The sequence below is a fragment of the Chiloscyllium plagiosum genome, chromosome 1 (assembly GCF_004010195.1).
Source record: "Chiloscyllium plagiosum isolate BGI_BamShark_2017 chromosome 1, ASM401019v2, whole genome shotgun sequence".
Taxonomy (NCBI): Eukaryota; Metazoa; Chordata; class Chondrichthyes; order Orectolobiformes; family Hemiscylliidae; genus Chiloscyllium; species Chiloscyllium plagiosum.
Window position 1 is genome coordinate 70,490,814 of NC_057710.1, and position 17,693 is coordinate 70,508,506.

The 17,693-nt window shown below is 38.5% G+C and overlaps 1 protein-coding gene across 2 annotated transcripts in view; it reads left to right on the plus strand.

The window, feature by feature from the left end:
• Window positions 1–17,693, plus strand: part of map3k1 (mitogen-activated protein kinase kinase kinase 1, E3 ubiquitin protein ligase) — a 128,735-nt gene that overhangs the window by 32,449 nt on the left and 78,593 nt on the right. The window contains exons 1-2 of one of the 2 annotated variants that reach the window (XM_043689038.1): window positions 13,209–13,900; window positions 14,002–14,152. In XM_043689038.1, coding sequence (XP_043544973.1) covers window positions 13,893–13,900; window positions 14,002–14,152 — 159 coding nt within the window. In that variant the 5' untranslated portion in view covers window positions 13,209–13,892. Of the gene's footprint in view, window positions 1–13,208; window positions 13,901–14,001; window positions 14,153–17,693 lie in introns of those variants that run through there. The other variant, XM_043689029.1, reaches the window with a different exon arrangement.

Here is a 17,693-nt window from a genome sequence, read left to right on the forward strand (position 1 = left end):
TTTTAACTGTTTCAACTTGCCTGGCCACCTTCAGAAAATTATGCACATGAGTCCAGAGGACTGTCTGCTCCTGGACTCATCCCAAAGTTGTACCATTGACCCTATATGGTGTTGTTTCTGCTGCCAAAACTAATTTTCTCATGTTTCTCTGCGTTGAAATTCATTTGCACTGTCTGCCAATTTAGCCAACTTGTCAATGTCCCCTGAAGTCATTTAGCGCCATTCTCACAATTCACTTTTCTCCTTACCAAGTTGAGATATTGTTCTCAATACCCATTTATGAATCAGAAAAAGCAGGATTCCACTGCCGAGTGCCACTTTCTGCACATCCTCTATTTCTAATCTTTTTTAGCCAACCTCCGATCCATGCTGCCAAGCATCTATCCATTCCTAATTTGCTAACCAACTTGCCATGTGTCACTCTATTGAATTTTTTCTGAAAGTCCAAATATACAACACCCACCGCATTCCCTCATCCAATGCTTGTGTCACCTTGTCAAAGAGCTCAATCAAATTTGTCAGACGTGATCTGCCCTTGATAAAGCTACATTGACTATTTAGTTATCTTATCCTGTATGATGGCCTCCATCAGTTTTCCCACTGTTGCCATGAAGTTGACAGATCTGTAGCTTGCTTGGTTATCCTTTTGTCCTATTCTTAAACTGTCACATTTACAATCCTCCAGGTCTAACCCTGTATTCAGAGGGGCCTGGAAAATTTGTCAACAGCTCCACAATTTGCTCGCTTACTACTTTTAAGGGAGGTAATGAGTGAACTTTATAACGAATAAATCTCTTATGAGCAAGATCCCCAAAAAGTCCAAAATAGGCTGTTTGATCAGCTAATCTCTTGACGAAATTTGGATTTTGCTATTAAAAATGCTTCACTGGTATTTGATTCCTTTTTATTGTCAGTTTGACACCTCTTGTGTTTGGCTTGAGCTGAATTCTGTAAATCAAACTGACAACTTTTTAAAGATATAACATTGCTTAGTGTAATTTTTTTCCTGTATAACTTTTGAAGTAAAATAAATATTCCATTGGACAGTGGTACCACCTTGGAGTGTTTTTAGTTTTGGGCATTTTAATCATTTAATCAGTATGCTGTTTACTATCAAGGCTTTGTAATGGCTCCTCGGCTAAGACATTTTAATTCATTAATCGTAAAATTGACTATTATCCTCCAAGTTTGTCATGGAGGAACAACAATTTTGAAATTTTAAATTTCACTTGCATGCTGTATTACTGAAGGGAGGAGTTTTGCTATCCTCCTCCCCTTATTTTCAAATAAATACTAAATATTAGTTACCTCCTAATTTGACAATTCAAACTCATGATATGCTGTGATGGCTCATAGTTATGTCTCCACTCCTAAATTCTAACTGTATTTTAAAGACTATATGCCAAAAATTGCATTTGCGTCTAATTCTAGGAATTTTAAATGTTTCAAAGGAGGCAAATGGGAATGAACATAAAATTGGCAAAAGTGTTTGCATTAAAAGAAGTTAGGTGACCTTTTGAAACGATATCAAGGATTTAAATGCTGTTTGAGAACTGAGATCTTGGTTGAACTGATCAAGTAACGTGATTGACTTGTGAAACTTGTTAAAAAAGGATTAAGTATAGAGATGAATTGATTCTTGACTATTCTTACAGCATTCCTTTGAGGAAATATGCATCTCTCCTCTTTTGATCCAGGTCCTTAACATTTTATTGGAGTTGTAACTTAAGTCTTCAATTTCTGAACATTTCATGAATGTTGTTTTAATATAAAGTTATGCAATCATTCAATCCACATATGATAATGAGGTCTCTTCTTGCTATTGGGATAGTTTATAAAGCAGGACCACTTGCAGTAACCAATCAGTGATGGGAGTGTAAACCACTTTCAGATGTGTGAATGCATTCCAGCAAGAATTCTCTTAACTGCACTGTTCCAACATGCTTGTCTATGTAAACTACAATGTTTTTCTTCAGATTGTGTTTGCAGATTTTTTTTTGCTGGTTCTTTTGCAAGTTGAAATTTCAGTTCTGCAATCCTGTCCATTGATTATTGGTGACCAGGGATTGCAAGTAACGTATCAAAAGTTAGATTATTTTCTTCCATTCTAGCTGACTTTCTGCAAATCATATCTCCAAGTGCAAACCTCCATTTGAATATCATAAAATTGGCTTCTTGGCATCTTGCCAAAGTGTGAATTTAAATCAACAATTCACTGGTGCCCACTAGCTTAGAGGAGGTGGTTTGCAGTGAATTGTTTGTTAATAAGGACAAAAGTTTCACTCAAATCAATCAATATAGAATAGCTGGATGCTTGAGTTTGCTGGGTTTTTAAAACTGTTTATAGTTTTCTGAAAGTTTGTATGTGGAAATCCACTAGTTGCTAGTGACCTTAAACTTTTCACAGGATGTATTATTTAGATTTTCCAGACTGCTTTAAACAGAAAATCTTTGAAATGATAAGAATAACAACAATTAATTTCACTATTAAAAAACTTGTCAAATTATTCAATGGTTGAATTTTTTATTGCTATACTAATTTAATTACTGCTAAGCACACTCTGGCACTGTAAAGCTAATTTTGTTGAAGTGTCAAATTTCTCCATTGTAAACTTTTTTTATTTTTACTTCAGACTTGATCAAAAGATAATCATTATTTTCCAATACTTGTCCATTTTTAGGATAAAATAGCATGTGTGTTGCATCTGTTGGCTCTGTTGCCCCAACATATGGTTAGGTCAGTTAACTGGATTGCTGGTTTGTGATACAGAGTAATGGGTCTGGGTTCAATTCCCATGCTGGCTGAGGCAAACATGAAGGATTCTCCTTCTCAACTTAGCCCGTTGCCTGAGGCATCGTGACCTTGTCATTAAACTACCACCGGTTAGTTGTGTTTCTAAAGAGAGCAGCCCTATGATCTGGTAAGACTATTGCAACTTTACCTTGCCTGCTAGTTCTTGTATGAGATACACACTCCTCTTGTCTTTTTGGTTTTATTTTTCTAGAGGTTTTCCTGGTAAGTCAATGTTAGATTAAGAACGATTGGTTCTAATATATTTTTGTCAGGGTTGGGGTCCGAACTTGTCTGCCTGGTCAGCAAGTTGTTTCAGGTGGAACATTGAAGTGTCTTAGTCTTTCAGCAGCATGCTACACTCAGTTGTAGGTGCGGGATAAGCCTTCAAATGGTCTTTCTGGAAATTGGCCTCAATATTTGAGATCACAGGTAGGACCTGCTTGGAGTAGTTGTAGCCTTTGCAAAAACTTTTGGGATGTGGCCATTTTAGCAGGATCTCCAGTTAGTGCAAATAGGGCAATGGGGTAATGCTGGGTCACCCAGTGGCTTTCTAGCTGGATAATGGCTCTTACAAAGTACCTCTTGATTTAGTTCTTGTGCCAACGATATTGGCAAACAGCTCTGGTAGCTACTTGCTGATGTTTTACAGGAGCCTAGTTGCTGTTAGTGTGCTGTCCATTTCTTTGTAAGTAAGGAATTGCGTTCTGATTATGTGCAACAAGCTTTAGAGACTAGATCAGGACTTCCCTGATCAGGACACAGATTAGACCATGTTCATGAAAATTATCTGTAAACTTGCAAGGGCATGAGAAAAATCTTTTCTTTTATTTAAAACTATGCCTTGATGATTTAAGAATATTCTTCATGGGTTTCTTTTATCATTAATTTTACACTTTTAAAAATTGCATATTACTATAAAATTAGGCTTAGGGAACAACTATTAGTTGAAAATGACAAAGCCGTACAAACTTTGAGACTGAGCTCCTGCCTATTTCCTTTCACCATCCTCTCCCAAAAGGAAAACAAATTGAGCATTTAAAGTTGTGATCCATATTTGGGCAATTTATAGTATAGTATACCGCACCCACAGTTGCACAGCTTTACAGACTTGCAGGAAGTGACCAGGATGAAAGAAAATTCTTGTGCTGAAGGCTTTAAGATTACTTTGGCTTTTCTACGGTGCAAATTCTGATATTGCGATCGACAATCAATGTAGTTCATTGGTTGTATTTCTCATACTTCTTGTTTTTCACTTAGCTGAGTAAATATGCTATATTAGGATACTATTTAATTGTTCAACTGCCAAAGATGATGCATGAAGTAAACTGATAACTTGTAAAAGAAAGTATTTTCTCTGTTCTGCATCTAGCACATGATATGTGTAGCTAGTTTGCTGGGTTCAGATTAACCTGTCTGTGATATCGCCTGTGTTACCACAAAGTCTGTGGACCTTTGCTACTCGTCCACAGATAAAAGTTCTTTTTCTTTTGTTTAATAGGTTAGATTGAACAAATGTTTGTAATTGTAGTAGTTAAGTTTGTCTCTTCCCCCCCCCCCCCCCCCCCCCGAGTCTAGATATTCTTTGCAAACAGACCGACAATATGCATTTTGTTTCCGCGAAGTACACAATTTAGATCTCCCTTCAATAGTTTTCCCAACAGTGGTGTTGAAGTGTCAAAGATTCAACAGTTTCGACTACTTTGTCGAGTTGTGTTGTGACTGAATCAGCTGTCACTAGTTTTATCGAACATTGCTTTTGAACCTCCTTTCATATGAACTAGAAGTGCAATGTAGTAGCAACAGTTTTGTCCAGGCCAATGCCAGCCTAACAGCATAAACTTAATTTCTTCTATGCAATATTCCTTGGCCATACAGCACAAATTACTACATTGGTACTGCCTGGGTTATCACTTTCCCTTCCTTTAAAAAAAGGATGAAAACACTGGATTATTAGCTTGAGTATTCATTATATTCTACGGCCAAGTAGGACCTCACATTAACTTATGTAATGTCTTGTTTGTGCTGAAATGGAGCAAATGTCTTCTTGGAAGTGGCACCATGTCTGAATCGACATTTATTGAAAGCATTTGGCTGACTTTGCTTGTGTATTAGTGAATGCACTTAAAAGAAGCCCATTGGATTTCTTAAAAGATGGAATAGGAGTTTACTAATGTAGGTTGAGCCTATTTCTGAAGTTTGATTCCACCTCCATGAGGAACTTAGGTTGCTGCATTTCAGAAAGCAGTGATTAATACCTTTTCAATTTTGCAGTGTGATCTGTAGACTGATATGGCTATGATTAGTGTGGGGCATTTGGAAAGTTCATGTGACGTGACTTACATTGACAAACCTCATTTATTAAACTGTTAATATTTCAACAGTTGTAGGGTTGGTGCTGTCTTACTGACTGCAGTGTCATTTTAATATAGACCATAGAACAGTACAGTGCAGAACAGGCCCTTTGGTGCTCGATGTTGCGCCGACTGTGAACTAATCTAAGCCCGCCCCCCTACACTATCTCATCATCATCCATCTGTTTATCCAAGGATTGTTTAAATGCCCCCAATGTGTCTAGGGCTACTTAATGGTTGTCACATGGTTGCCTTTTGATTTTAATTCCGCTTGGAGAGAAAGTCTGGGGGCTCTCGGTGCAACATGTCCCTGTGCCTTAGTCATTTTAAATGTTAATTTTCATTTTCTCTCTCTTTTAACACCAATCCTACCAACCCCCACATCCTACCCCAAAATCACCCCTATTTCTGCATTTGGTTACTTTGTCAGCGAAGATCAACTGGAAATCTGAAAAAACATTTCAGATTTCTTTTGAAGGTTGCTAGTTTAATTGGTGCTTTCTGGTTGTAAGCACCAGCAGTCTTTGCCAGCTAAATTACAAATCAATAAATGTTCTTACTCCAATCCTGACCCGCCTCATGTGGGAAGCACATTAACACGTTTAGTTGCAAAGCTATTGGAACCACTACTTTGTAGACTTTAGGAAATCATTAATAAAAGTGGAACATGTGAAAATTGCAGAAAATTTTCAAAATAAGTCAAAAGTAACTTGCAGTATCAGTACACCAAATTAATCTCTTGCATCAGCCCAAGACACTTCCTGTTTATCAAGAAGCCAGTTAAGACTTTGAGCTAATACATCTGTTGGATCAAAAATGCTTTTCTGGTGACAGCGGGGTCAGGAGACAGAGATAAGTGCTTAAACTCTGATAATTGAATTAGACATTTTTATATTAAACATAACACTTTGAATTCGGTGAACATTTGTTGCATTACAGTAACAAAATGAATTGATTTTATCTTCAAAAGAAACGTAATCATTAGAGTAATGGGGCTGGAGATCCTAGAAAATTGTAAAAATGGCAAACATTTCTAGTCTGTCTTGACCTAAAAGAATGAAAGAAATCTGAGTCAAAGACTTTCATCTGTGAATGAAACTTTTTATTGTTTTAATTGGTTTCATCTTTTCTAAGTAAAAGAATCCGGGATAGAAATGTTTAAATTCCCTACTAGGTCAATACTGTGGTTGATTTATTAATACATAATTTTGTGAAACTAGATTGCAACTTTGTTTTCTTCATACAAATTGTTCCTGACGGGTAATTCAAAGTTTTTTTTTCTTGAATTTGTTCAAACTTTCTATGCTAACCCTTGCACCACAAAAATATAGTTAAAATATTTTTAAGTGGAGCAAATGACAACATGTTTCGCAATGTTTTGTTGAACTTGGTGCATATAATCTTTTGACAATTTGTCTTTGTGTAATTTTGTTTTAAGAAATAGGACTGTGGAGTTGAAAGTAGGAGTTTGCTGGTATACAGGGGGGAAAAAAAGCTGAACCTGTACCCATATTATAAAAATAGGTGTGTCCGACAGTTCTAAGCAAAAATGTAAGTGTTCTAGATATTATTACTTGTGACTGAAACCTGTCCCAACTATGATTTTTAAAAAATAATCAACCTGCATGTAATTTTCAGGTTTAAAGATTTTTCTGGTCACCATGCCTCTCTTTAGGCAAATATATCACAGGCCAATCTGTACTCGTTATGTAGTTTGAGCACCAGCCTGCATGAGAGCAGCTCCAACGCTACTCAGAAGCTTGGCACTAACTAGGGCAAAGCCCACTTGATTGAATCTGACACTGTATCAACTCTTTCCACCACCCAAGCTCAGTAGCAGTGTCTACTATCTACAAGACGGACTGCAGAAATTTGTCAAAGGTTGTTTGCATCTTCCAAAGTCATGGCCCATCTAGAAGGATGAGGGCAGCAGATGCATGTGAACACCACCACCTGCAAGTTTCCCTCCAAGTCACTCTCACTATCCTGACTTGGGAATATATTGCCATTCTTTTGCTGTCACTGGATACAAATCCTCTGGAATGTTCTCCCTAATGATATTGCAGCACATTGGTTCAAGAAGGCAGCTCACCACCACTTTCTTGAGAGCAACAAGGGTCTGGCAATAAAAATGCTGGTCAACCAGTGACCTCCACGTCCCACAAGAAAATTCTTCTAAAAGATCAGACCGAGCTAGTTGGCTTACCAGGTTGCATGATTTATTTTAAAATCTGGCTTTCAAAGCTCCTTGGAATATTGCTACCCAAAATGATTTCAGTTGATATCCTGAATGGTCTTTTTGTATGAAGCCATCTAACTTAACTAATGTCCAATTCTCTAATTTTTTTGTGTAAATACCATTATATTTTATAACCTTTTGCTTTGGTTAGAAGCAGTTGTTCATATATAATTTGCAACTTCTCACCAGTTTGCACTCATTTCATTTGTGTCAAAAGTGTATGATTGCTTCCAAATAAAGTTAGGGTTGGAATTTGGCTTACATCATTCTGAAAATGTGTTCGAGCATTGCAGTTCAACCTCTTGAGTTGATAATTATTGGCTCAATGAATCTTCAGATTTCTCAATATTTTCCCTAATTGAATTGGCTCCAACTCCTTCTTTTCCATCTCCGAGGTGCTGTTATCAGCATGCATGCACTTCCAGCAAATTGTAATGCAAAAAGGTTTGCACTTGAGGGGAAGAATCGGGCTAATTGCACCTAGCAGAAATTTCCCGTGGCAGTAAAACTTGGCTGTTGTCTTAGAAATGCTTTCTTAAATACCTTTGTTCTGAAGATGGCATCAGTACATTTGTTTACCTTTTTCAGTGCTGCAACTGTTATGATAAATGGAGCTTATGTCACTTTTACTAAGAACATTCCGATGCATTTGCATTTGCATTTACAAGAAGTGTTCAGATTAATCAACCCTCTTAAGTTTCTTAATTTAACTGTATTTACTTTTATTCATTGTCACTGGGTTAAAATCCTAGAATCTCCAACAAAAGGCAAGTTCACTGCTACCTTCGCTGGTAATTGGGGATGGAAAAGAAATGTCTGTCTTATCAAAACCATCCTGTGACCAAATACTTTTTAGAAAATAGTGGTGTGGAATCATGCGAAGTAGGTAGTATCCTATACAAGAAATGCAATTTTGGAAGTCAAATGCGTGCTCCCTATAATTTTAGACGAATTAGGTAGGGAGCTGTAGAGAGCGTGTCACATATTTGAGGAATTCTGCAACCAGTTGATATTGGTATTTGTAGGTGTATATTGCAAACTGTTCAGTCTTTTAGCTTTGTCAAGGACAGATTGTCATAAATCCATATAGCATCTGCAAATTTCTAAGGAATACACACCCGGTTTTTTTTAGAAATCGTTATAGAAGATACTTCTAAGAGTATAGTGAAAGATATCAATCTATCAAATATCAAACAACAGTGTGACTATTTAATAGATTTATAAACCAATCCTCATTCTTGAGATATTGGCATACTGCTGAGAGAACTTTGTCATTGTTTTGGAAGCTAATTTTAAAATTCAGAATTAATAGGTAAGTTTGTTCCAGTGACGTTAGAGACCTTTAGAACTTAGCACAGCACAAGAATGGGCCCTTCAGTCCATGATGTGCCTTTGGTCCAAATCCCTCCATTCCTTGCGTATTCATGTGAAGTGCAATGCTCCAGTTAAATGAAGATGACTAGTTATGTTAAGAATATCAATGAAATCTTCTACAATTTTGACAAAACTGATATGTAGGTTACCAAAACTGAGAAAATTAGAATTAGATTTCATTGTCAAGTATACACAAGTACAGGGATACAGGAGGCTCTTAAGAGCCCATGTTGTTTATGGGCAAGATAATGGCATGGATAGAGGATTGGCTGACTGGCAGAAGGCAGAACGTGGAAATAAAGGGGCCTTACTCAGAAAGGCACATGGTGACTTCTGGAGTTCCGCCACACTCCGTTTTGAGAGTATTATTCATTTAATGATCTGGATGAGGAACTGAGGGAATTGTCACTGTGTTTGCAGAAGACACAAAGATAGGTGGAGGGACAGTATGGAAAAATGGGGAGGTTGCAGAAGGACTTGGGACAGGCTATGAGATTGGGAAAAGAAGTGGCAGATGAATACACTGGGCAAGTCTGAGTTTATGCACTTTGGTAGAAAATACTGTGTCTCTATTCTTCCTAAATGGTAAGGGGCTTCAGAAACCTGAAGCTCAAAGGGGTTTGGAAGTACTAGTTTAAGATTCTCTAAAGGTTAAAATGCAAGTTAAATTGGCATTTAAGAAGGCAAATGCAATGTTAACTTTAGCCCTCTTGAAATTAATGCTATGAGAGCAGTGTACTGCTGAGGCTGTGGTCAGATTGCATTTGGAATATGGTGGTCAGTTTGAGCCCTGTATCTAAGGATGTATACATGTTGGTGTTGGAGAGGGTCTGGGGAGGTTTACAACAATGATCCTGGGGATGAAGAGCTTGTATAAGGAGTGGTTCAGGATTGTGGGTCTCTACTAGATATGGATTAGAAGGATAAGAGGATATCTGATTGATTGATTTTGACAAATATAGAAAGGTCTGGATAGAGTGGATGTGGAGAAAATCTTTCAACTAGTAGGAACGACTAGAATCTGAAGACACCGTCTTAGAGTGAAGGGACAATTGTTTAGACAACTGTTGAGATGTGGAATTTCTTCAGCCAGAGGGTCCTTATTCTGTGGAACTTATTTGCTGCCGTGGGCTATGGAAGCCAAGTCATTGAGTGTATTTTGGACAAATAGGCTCTCGATTAGTAGAGATTGAGGGTGGTGCATATATAGAACAATCTGCCAGAGGAACTGTTAGAGGTGAGTAAAATTACATTTTTAATTGACTTTTCTCACTTCACTTTTGTGAGGTGATCAACTTCAGGGTGTCTGAGGTAAGGTTTCTTCCTGGCGGTGGCAATGCAGGGAGATGACTGATGCAGCATGGAGGAAAAAGTGAGAGAGCAAGCCCAGCGCAGAGGAGACTGGTCAGTCTGGGGTGACGGTGAGTGCATGGAGGCAGCGAGCCTAATATGGGGGAGAATGAGCCCAACGTGGCATTGATAGAGGCCCCCCAGCTTTTATGGTGATGGCGAGAGCAGGCAGCCCAAGGTCTCCCAGCATCTGTGGTGGCAGCAAGCTCAGTTTGGAGTAAATCAGACCCTTCTGGGGAGTGCAAGCCCAGGATGGCTAAGTTCTTAAGGAGTGTAATGTTGAACATTTTTATTTTTTATTTTTCTACCTTGTAGCTAAGATGGTGCTCATAATGGCAGTCATGATTTGGAGATGCCGGTGTTGGACTGTTAAAGTTAAAAATCTCACAACACCAGATTATTGTCCGGTAGGTTTATTTGGAAGCCCTAGCTTTCAGAGCGCTGCTCCTTCAGGTGGTTGTGGAGTATAAGATGTGGACACAGAATTTATTGTAAAAATTTAAAGTGTGATGTAACTGAAATTATATATTGAAAAAGACCTTTTTAGAATGAACCTGTTGGTTTTAGTTCTTTCATATATAAATCACAGAACTTTTTTAAAAGTTACATTCTCAAGCTAACTTTAACAATTGGTGTCATATCAGCCCGGATAATGCATTGAAGGTGTGAGGTGTCCTGTGTGAGGCTGTCTGTGCCACGATGTTCGGACTGATTCTAATCTAAAAAAGATTTACAGAATCTTTCTTGGATTCATGCACTTTTTGAGCAAAGTAAAATGTAATTCTGCAAGTACAAATTCACCCCACAAATGTGTGTGGGGGAGGGGGTGTGGTTATGAGTGTCTGTGAAGTGTGTGTGTGTGACCGTATGAGTGAGTGCCTACAGGTGACCCCACTGCGCTTTACGCAGACGAAAACTTGCAGACACTCATACCCCTCCACCACATGCATGCGTGCGCATGTGCATGCACGCACACAGGTTTGTGGGGTCAATTTGTACTTGCAGAATTACATTTTACTTTGCTCAAAAACTGCACGAATCCATGTAAGATTCTGTAAATCCATTTTTTAAAATTAGAATCAGTCTGAACGTTCTCACACAGGGCACCTCTCACCTTCAGTGCATTCAGTGCAACACCAATTGTTAAAGCTCACTTGAGAATGTAACTTTAAAAAAAGTTTTGCGATTTTATATATGAAAGAACTGAAACCAACATTCTCATTCTAAAAGGTGAGAGACTTAACATACAATCCAGGTTTATTTCAACATATAATGTTGCTTCACACTAAAACGTTTGTTTATAAATTGTCTTAGGATCTTAAACTCCACAATCACCTGATGAAGGGGCAGTGCTCTGAAAGCTACTGCTTCCAGATAGACCTGTTGCTTCATTATGGTGACATTGTATGCTTTTCACTGTACTTCTGTATCCATGTATTGGAATACACCTGACACTATAAAATCTTAATTGTACCACTTCTCCTTTTTTGATGCAAAATGGTAGAAGATTACTAATTGTTGAATGCTAATAAGTATTGGAATAAGGCACATGGTTATAGATCGTGAAGTTAGTGGTGATGCTGGTAGAGGGATGAAAGATTATTGAGAATTGAGATTGGATTTGCATAATGCTTCAGAGGTTGTGGCTAACAATGTGTGCCAAAATAACTAATGATTTACTATACAAATTCTGTTGTTCTTGCCCTACATAAAACAGATTAAAAGGTATCTTTGAATGATTTAAGTCACCTGAATTTGCTGTAAAGGTAATAGCATTTTTATATGGTCCAGTATTCACTTTTGTATAGTATAGTCAGAGTATCACTATCAATAATATGTAATCAATATGGACATGGTATCCAGAGATTTTCCTTGTTTATGTGATTTATGTGCAGTTCAAATGTTCATGTTTAAACATCCTTATGTCACTTTCCTTCTGAATGGGGGAACACTGTCCAGGTATGGTTCCATGGAAATCCAGCCCAGCACTTACTGCTATCTGTAAGCTTTAATCTGTCCTTTGTGATTCACTGCATAGTGAGCAAGAGCCGAAGTGTCTTTTCCCCTATTGAGCCTGGAACACTAGCCAATTGAAGTAATTTAACTCTTGTCCTGGCTGAGGCCAATAATGTTTCATGCTCTTCATGCAGAATCTTTGTTACTGTAACACAAGGTGGAGATTGAGCCCAAGAACTCCTTGGGAGATTTAGATATGGAACCTATGCTATTGAAATTAGTCTACACTGTACTTCAGCTGTTAGCCAATTGAGCCATAATTGTGCACTCATCAGAACTCAGCAATTCTTTTGAAGCATTCTGTACTGTTGCATTTCTCCTGCCTTACTGATATTCTGTGGGAGTAACAGTGCAACACCCATCCTAAGAATGCATCTGTTGCCATTGAACTCCACTCTTGTTAATCTTTAAACAGGCACATCTATCAATTTTGGCAACAGAAGCGAATAATGAAATACCATAATAGTCCACCCAGAATAGGAAATATATTCCATATACAAGATTATTCTTCTCACCTTCTCTGTTTGTAGGCATATCATTGTTACAGCTTGGTGAATAATTACCAAAGTGCAAATGATTTATTATTGACGTGGCAAGGAGTCTGTGCTTATATTATTAATACATAGTAATATACTTGATCCAGTTAAGGATTTATGAAATAGCACTCTAGAATTTCATTGTTTGGCAAGAAACAAAGGTGGGAAAATCTTGTTATTGATGCATTTTGTAAATATTTGGTTAAAAGTTAACAGCTAACCTTTTTCATTATAGCAATGTTGAATTTTGTGGGCGGCACGGTGGCACAGTGGTTAGCACTGCTGCCTCGCAGCGCCAGAGACCCGGGTTCAATTCCCGACTCAGGCGACTGACTGTGTGGAGTTTGCACGTTCTCCCCGTGTCTGCGTGGGTTTCCTCCGGGTGCTCCGGTTTCCTCCCACAGTCCAAAGATGTGCAGGTTAGGTGAATTGGCCATACTAAATTGCCCGTAGTGTTAGGTAAGGGGTAAATGTAGGGGTATGGGTGGGTTTCGCTTCGGCGGGTCGGTGTGGACTTGTTGGGCCGAAGGGCCTGTTTCCACACTGTAATCTAATCTAATCTAATCTAAAAAAAAACTACTAAAAAAAACTTTTTGTGCCTCTTAGCATAAGGTAAAAAGAAATTGAGGCTATGTAATTGGATAATAAAGTGTACTTCTGGTCTACTGAAAGCATAATGTTCCACCGAAGCAATTGTGTTCATTCTGAATAAAGAACAGCTTCTGTCCCCAGTTTTGGTTATCCTATATTTGCCCTTGCATGATGCTCTTGGATTGTAAAATAACTGAACTTTCAATAACTGATCTTTTTGGTCAGTGCACTCATTCAGTTAGGTATTAATCTTGCATCCCCCCATCCGTAACAGGACAAAGAGCCCATGTAGGCATTTATAATTTTACAGTAGTACTGCGAAGAGTTTGATCAAATCCTTTTTATTATTTATGTATCAGTTGCTTTCATGTTACCTCTTCAAATTTGTATTTAACTGGTTTATTTTGAATTTAAAAGTTATTGACTGACTTTGATTGCAGCTGAAGCATTGCTTTCAGACATTTGTTTTTTCAGACATTCTGATAATCCTGTCTTATGGCAATTTGAGACTCCAGAACCATTCATTTGAAATGCATTAATGTCATAGAAGCATGTGTGATACTTTTATAAACCCACCGCACCTTTTGGATTTGCTGCTTATTGAAACTGTGAAAGTTGGCTCATGGGATGGGAGATAAACCATGTCTAGGTGAAGAAAATGAACTAACACATATGCCATGATAGTAGTATTATTTTTAAAAACCGTGAATAATCTTTGTTTGATATTTCCTTTTCATATCTTTTTTCCAGTCGTGACCTTGAAAATAAGGAGACACTCAGGGGCTTACCAAAAATGGATGACCGTCCAGAGGAGCGTATGATCAGGGAAAAGCTGAAGGTGACGTGCATGCCAGCTTGGAAACATGAATGGCTAGAAAGAAGGAACAGGCGAGGACCTGTAGTAAGTACAACTAGGAATCCTCTTAAAAATATGTTCTGGGCTGAAGTCTGTACCTTGAGCTTATGACGTATATAAATGCATGTCCACTTTTATAAAAGTTTTTGCATACTTATAAGTGCAAAAGTGCAAGTGATAAAGCTGAGAGTACCTTGAGACTTGGCTTGAGGCGAGAATTAATTCTGACAGACTTGCTTACACTCAACTGTAATGTGGGAGTGTCTGGTATTTACTTCTGAGGGATAGACTTATTCAGCAGAAATAGTTGAAGATGCTGAAGTTTGCCAGTGTTACAGTAGAGATATTAAATGCCTTTTGATCTGGGATAGCAGGAGGCGGCAACTGGAATTTGGCAGAACTCCGGGTCAAGAATGAAGTCTGGCTCATGTTATTTAGGAGAAAACCCTGTGTCTAGCAGCACTGGTTTGAGATTTTAGAAGAATTGCAAACATTAAAAGTAGTGTTTTCTGAGTGGTTCTTGAATGCATAACTATGTCATTTTTCTTTTGCTCTTTCTGTCACACAAAAATTGAGATTTATACTTTAGGTGCAGTTCATAAGTTTTTTTCAAACCACGAGCAGCCAACTATGGGAAGGCTAACTTAATAGTATTAGTGCATCCTGAGGAAGTTAGTACTTGCACATACTTAGATCGCACAGTCTAAATTTAAATCTGACCATTCTAGTCAAAATAATCAAAATAAAGCTTGGATTTGGGGAAAGGCGAAATTAGCTCATGCATTATTTGTATCATTACTTGTTTTGATTTCACATTGTTTAAACCTTTATTTTGGACATAAATTTCATTTAATGAAAGCTAAAGTAATAGGGAACAATGTTTTCAGAAAATGTTGAGCGAATTGTGGAAAATGGTCAAAGTTAAAAATCACGCAATACCAGGTTATAGTCCAACAGGTTATTTGGAAGCACTAGCTTTCAGAGTGTGCTGCTTCATCAGGTGGTTGAAGGAGAATTGCTCCGAAAGCTAGTACTTCCAAATAAACCTGTTGGACTATAACCTAGTGTTGTGATTTTTAACTTTGTACATCCCAGTCCAACACTGGACCTCCAAATTATGGAAAGTTATCAGTCACTATGCTTCTATAACAACTTACTGCATTGCTGTGATACTCCACTTGAAAAATCATAATCACAGTGCCATCTACAGACATAACAAGTTCTGAGTTTCATTGAAGTAGGGACACTGAATTTAAGATACAGAAGATATTGATTATCTAATGCCCCTTGTGTATGTAAATACTTTAGGGCCTGGATTAGCAGGTATGCTCAATGATGAAAGTTAGTGTCTAGTGAATACTTGTTTTATTTTAACAGGAACAAAGTCTTTAACGATTCAAAGGTATTGATTTGCATTTTAATAGGGGGGGGCTTGTACTGTGCTGTACTTTTCTATGTCCTATGATTGAGAGAAGGGCAGGACTGGCAGCTCAATGTCCCAGGGTATAAATGTTTAATGTATAAAAAATAAGGGAGTTGGTTTTTTTGCCTCTTTTTGTTCTAATCAACTTCTTCAGAAATGTTATTACACACCACCTGGAGCAGATGGGCCGTGAATCAGGCCTCCTGGTGTGGGAATTGTTTTACTGATGAAGGAGCATGCCACAACTGCACTAAGCGCATATCTTGGAGGGCTCATCCAGCAAGGCCATATGGGTAGAACTTGGGAATAGGAAAGGTATAGTCGCTATGATGAGGTTGTACTTTAGACCTCTCTGTGTAAATTACCACAAGCTACTTGAGGTTTTCAGTATCTCATGTCCCAGTAACCAATGGCAAATAGAGAAACAAATATCGAAGTAGTTCATGATGTAAAAACAATAGGGTTGTTGTAGTGTAGCTGGGGCCCCTTAGTTCTAGGGGCTTAGATGGGACAGAATTTGTTAGGTGCATTCAGGACTTTATTAAAAATAGTTTGCAGTTAGTCTGATTAGAGAAGGGGCCATATCAGGAATGAGCCTGGCCGAGTGATTGAGGTTTCAGTGAGGGTGCATTTTGGGAAGAGTGATCTTAGTTCCTTTAGTTTTAAGATAGTTATGGGTAAGGATAAGATGGTTGTTGTGTGAAAGTATGAAATTGGGGAAAGTCTAATTATAACCGAATTAGGCAGGAACTGGAGAAAATAGATTGGGGACAGCTATTTGATGGTAAATCAACATGTGGGAATCTTTTAAAGGCCAGTTGATCAAAGGTCACAAACCGCATGTTCCTGTGAGGATGAAAGATAGGGATTCAGAAACCTTGGATGGTGACCGATTGCTGAAAGATTTTTCAAAAAGGGAAAGGAAGCATATGTAAGGTTTAGGAAACTGAAACCAGACAAGACCCTTGAATATATAGGAAGCAGAGAATAATTTAAACAAGGAGTTAGGAGGCACGTAGGTGAATGGTGCATGCCATGTGACTACTAACATTTTGTTTTTTTGTAGATGTCTTCACCTACTTCATCAATGATCTTCCCTTCATCATAAGATCAGATGTGGAGATGTTCACCAATGATCACCATTTGCGACTGCTCAGATACTGAAGCAGTACATGTTTAAATGGACAGTATCCAGAGTTGGGCTGAGAAGTGTAAAGTAACATTCACAGTACACAATTGCTAGACAATGACCATTTCCAATAAGAGACTATTTAACCACTGGCCCTTGACATTCAATGCGTTGCCATCACTGAATCACCCACTATCAACATCCTGGGGGTTACCAATGACCAGAATTTCAATTGCACTCACCACATAAATACAGTGGCTACGAGAGCAGGTCAGAGGCTAGGATTACTGTGATAATACTCCCCACTTGCCTCTGACTGTAGCTTCGACAATACTGAAGAAGCTTGACACCATCCAAGACGAAGAGTCCACTTGATTGGCACCCCATCCTCTCCTTCCACGGCCGCTGTTCTGTACTAACAAGATGCACTGCAGCAATTCAAAGATCATTAGACAACACCTTCCAAACCCACACTATTTCCATCTTGAAGGACAAGGTCAGCAGACGATAGGAACACCATCACTTGATAAAGTTCCCCGTGGTAGGCTGATGGAGAACTTGAAGTCGCATGGGGTCCAAGGTGTACGAGCTATATGGATAGAGAACTGGCTGGGCAGCAGGTGACACTAGTAGTGGAAAGGATTTCTCAAAATGGAGAACCATGACTAGTGCTATTCTTCAGGGATCCGTGGTGGGACCACCGTTTGTGATATACATAGAACATAGAAAAATACAGCGCAGTACAGGCCCTTTGGACCTCGGTGTTGCGCCGATCCAAGCCCACCTAACCTACACTAGCCCACTATCCTCCATATGCCTATCCAATGCCCGTTTAAATGCCCATAAAGAGGGAGAGTCCACCACTGCTACTGGCAGGGCATTCCATGAACTCACGACTCGCTGAGTAAAGAATCTACCCCTAACATCTGTCCTATACCTACCACCCCTTAATTTAAAGCTATGCCCCCTCGTAATAGCTGACTCCATACGTGGAAAAAGGTTCTCATGGTCAACCCTATCTAAACCCCTAATCA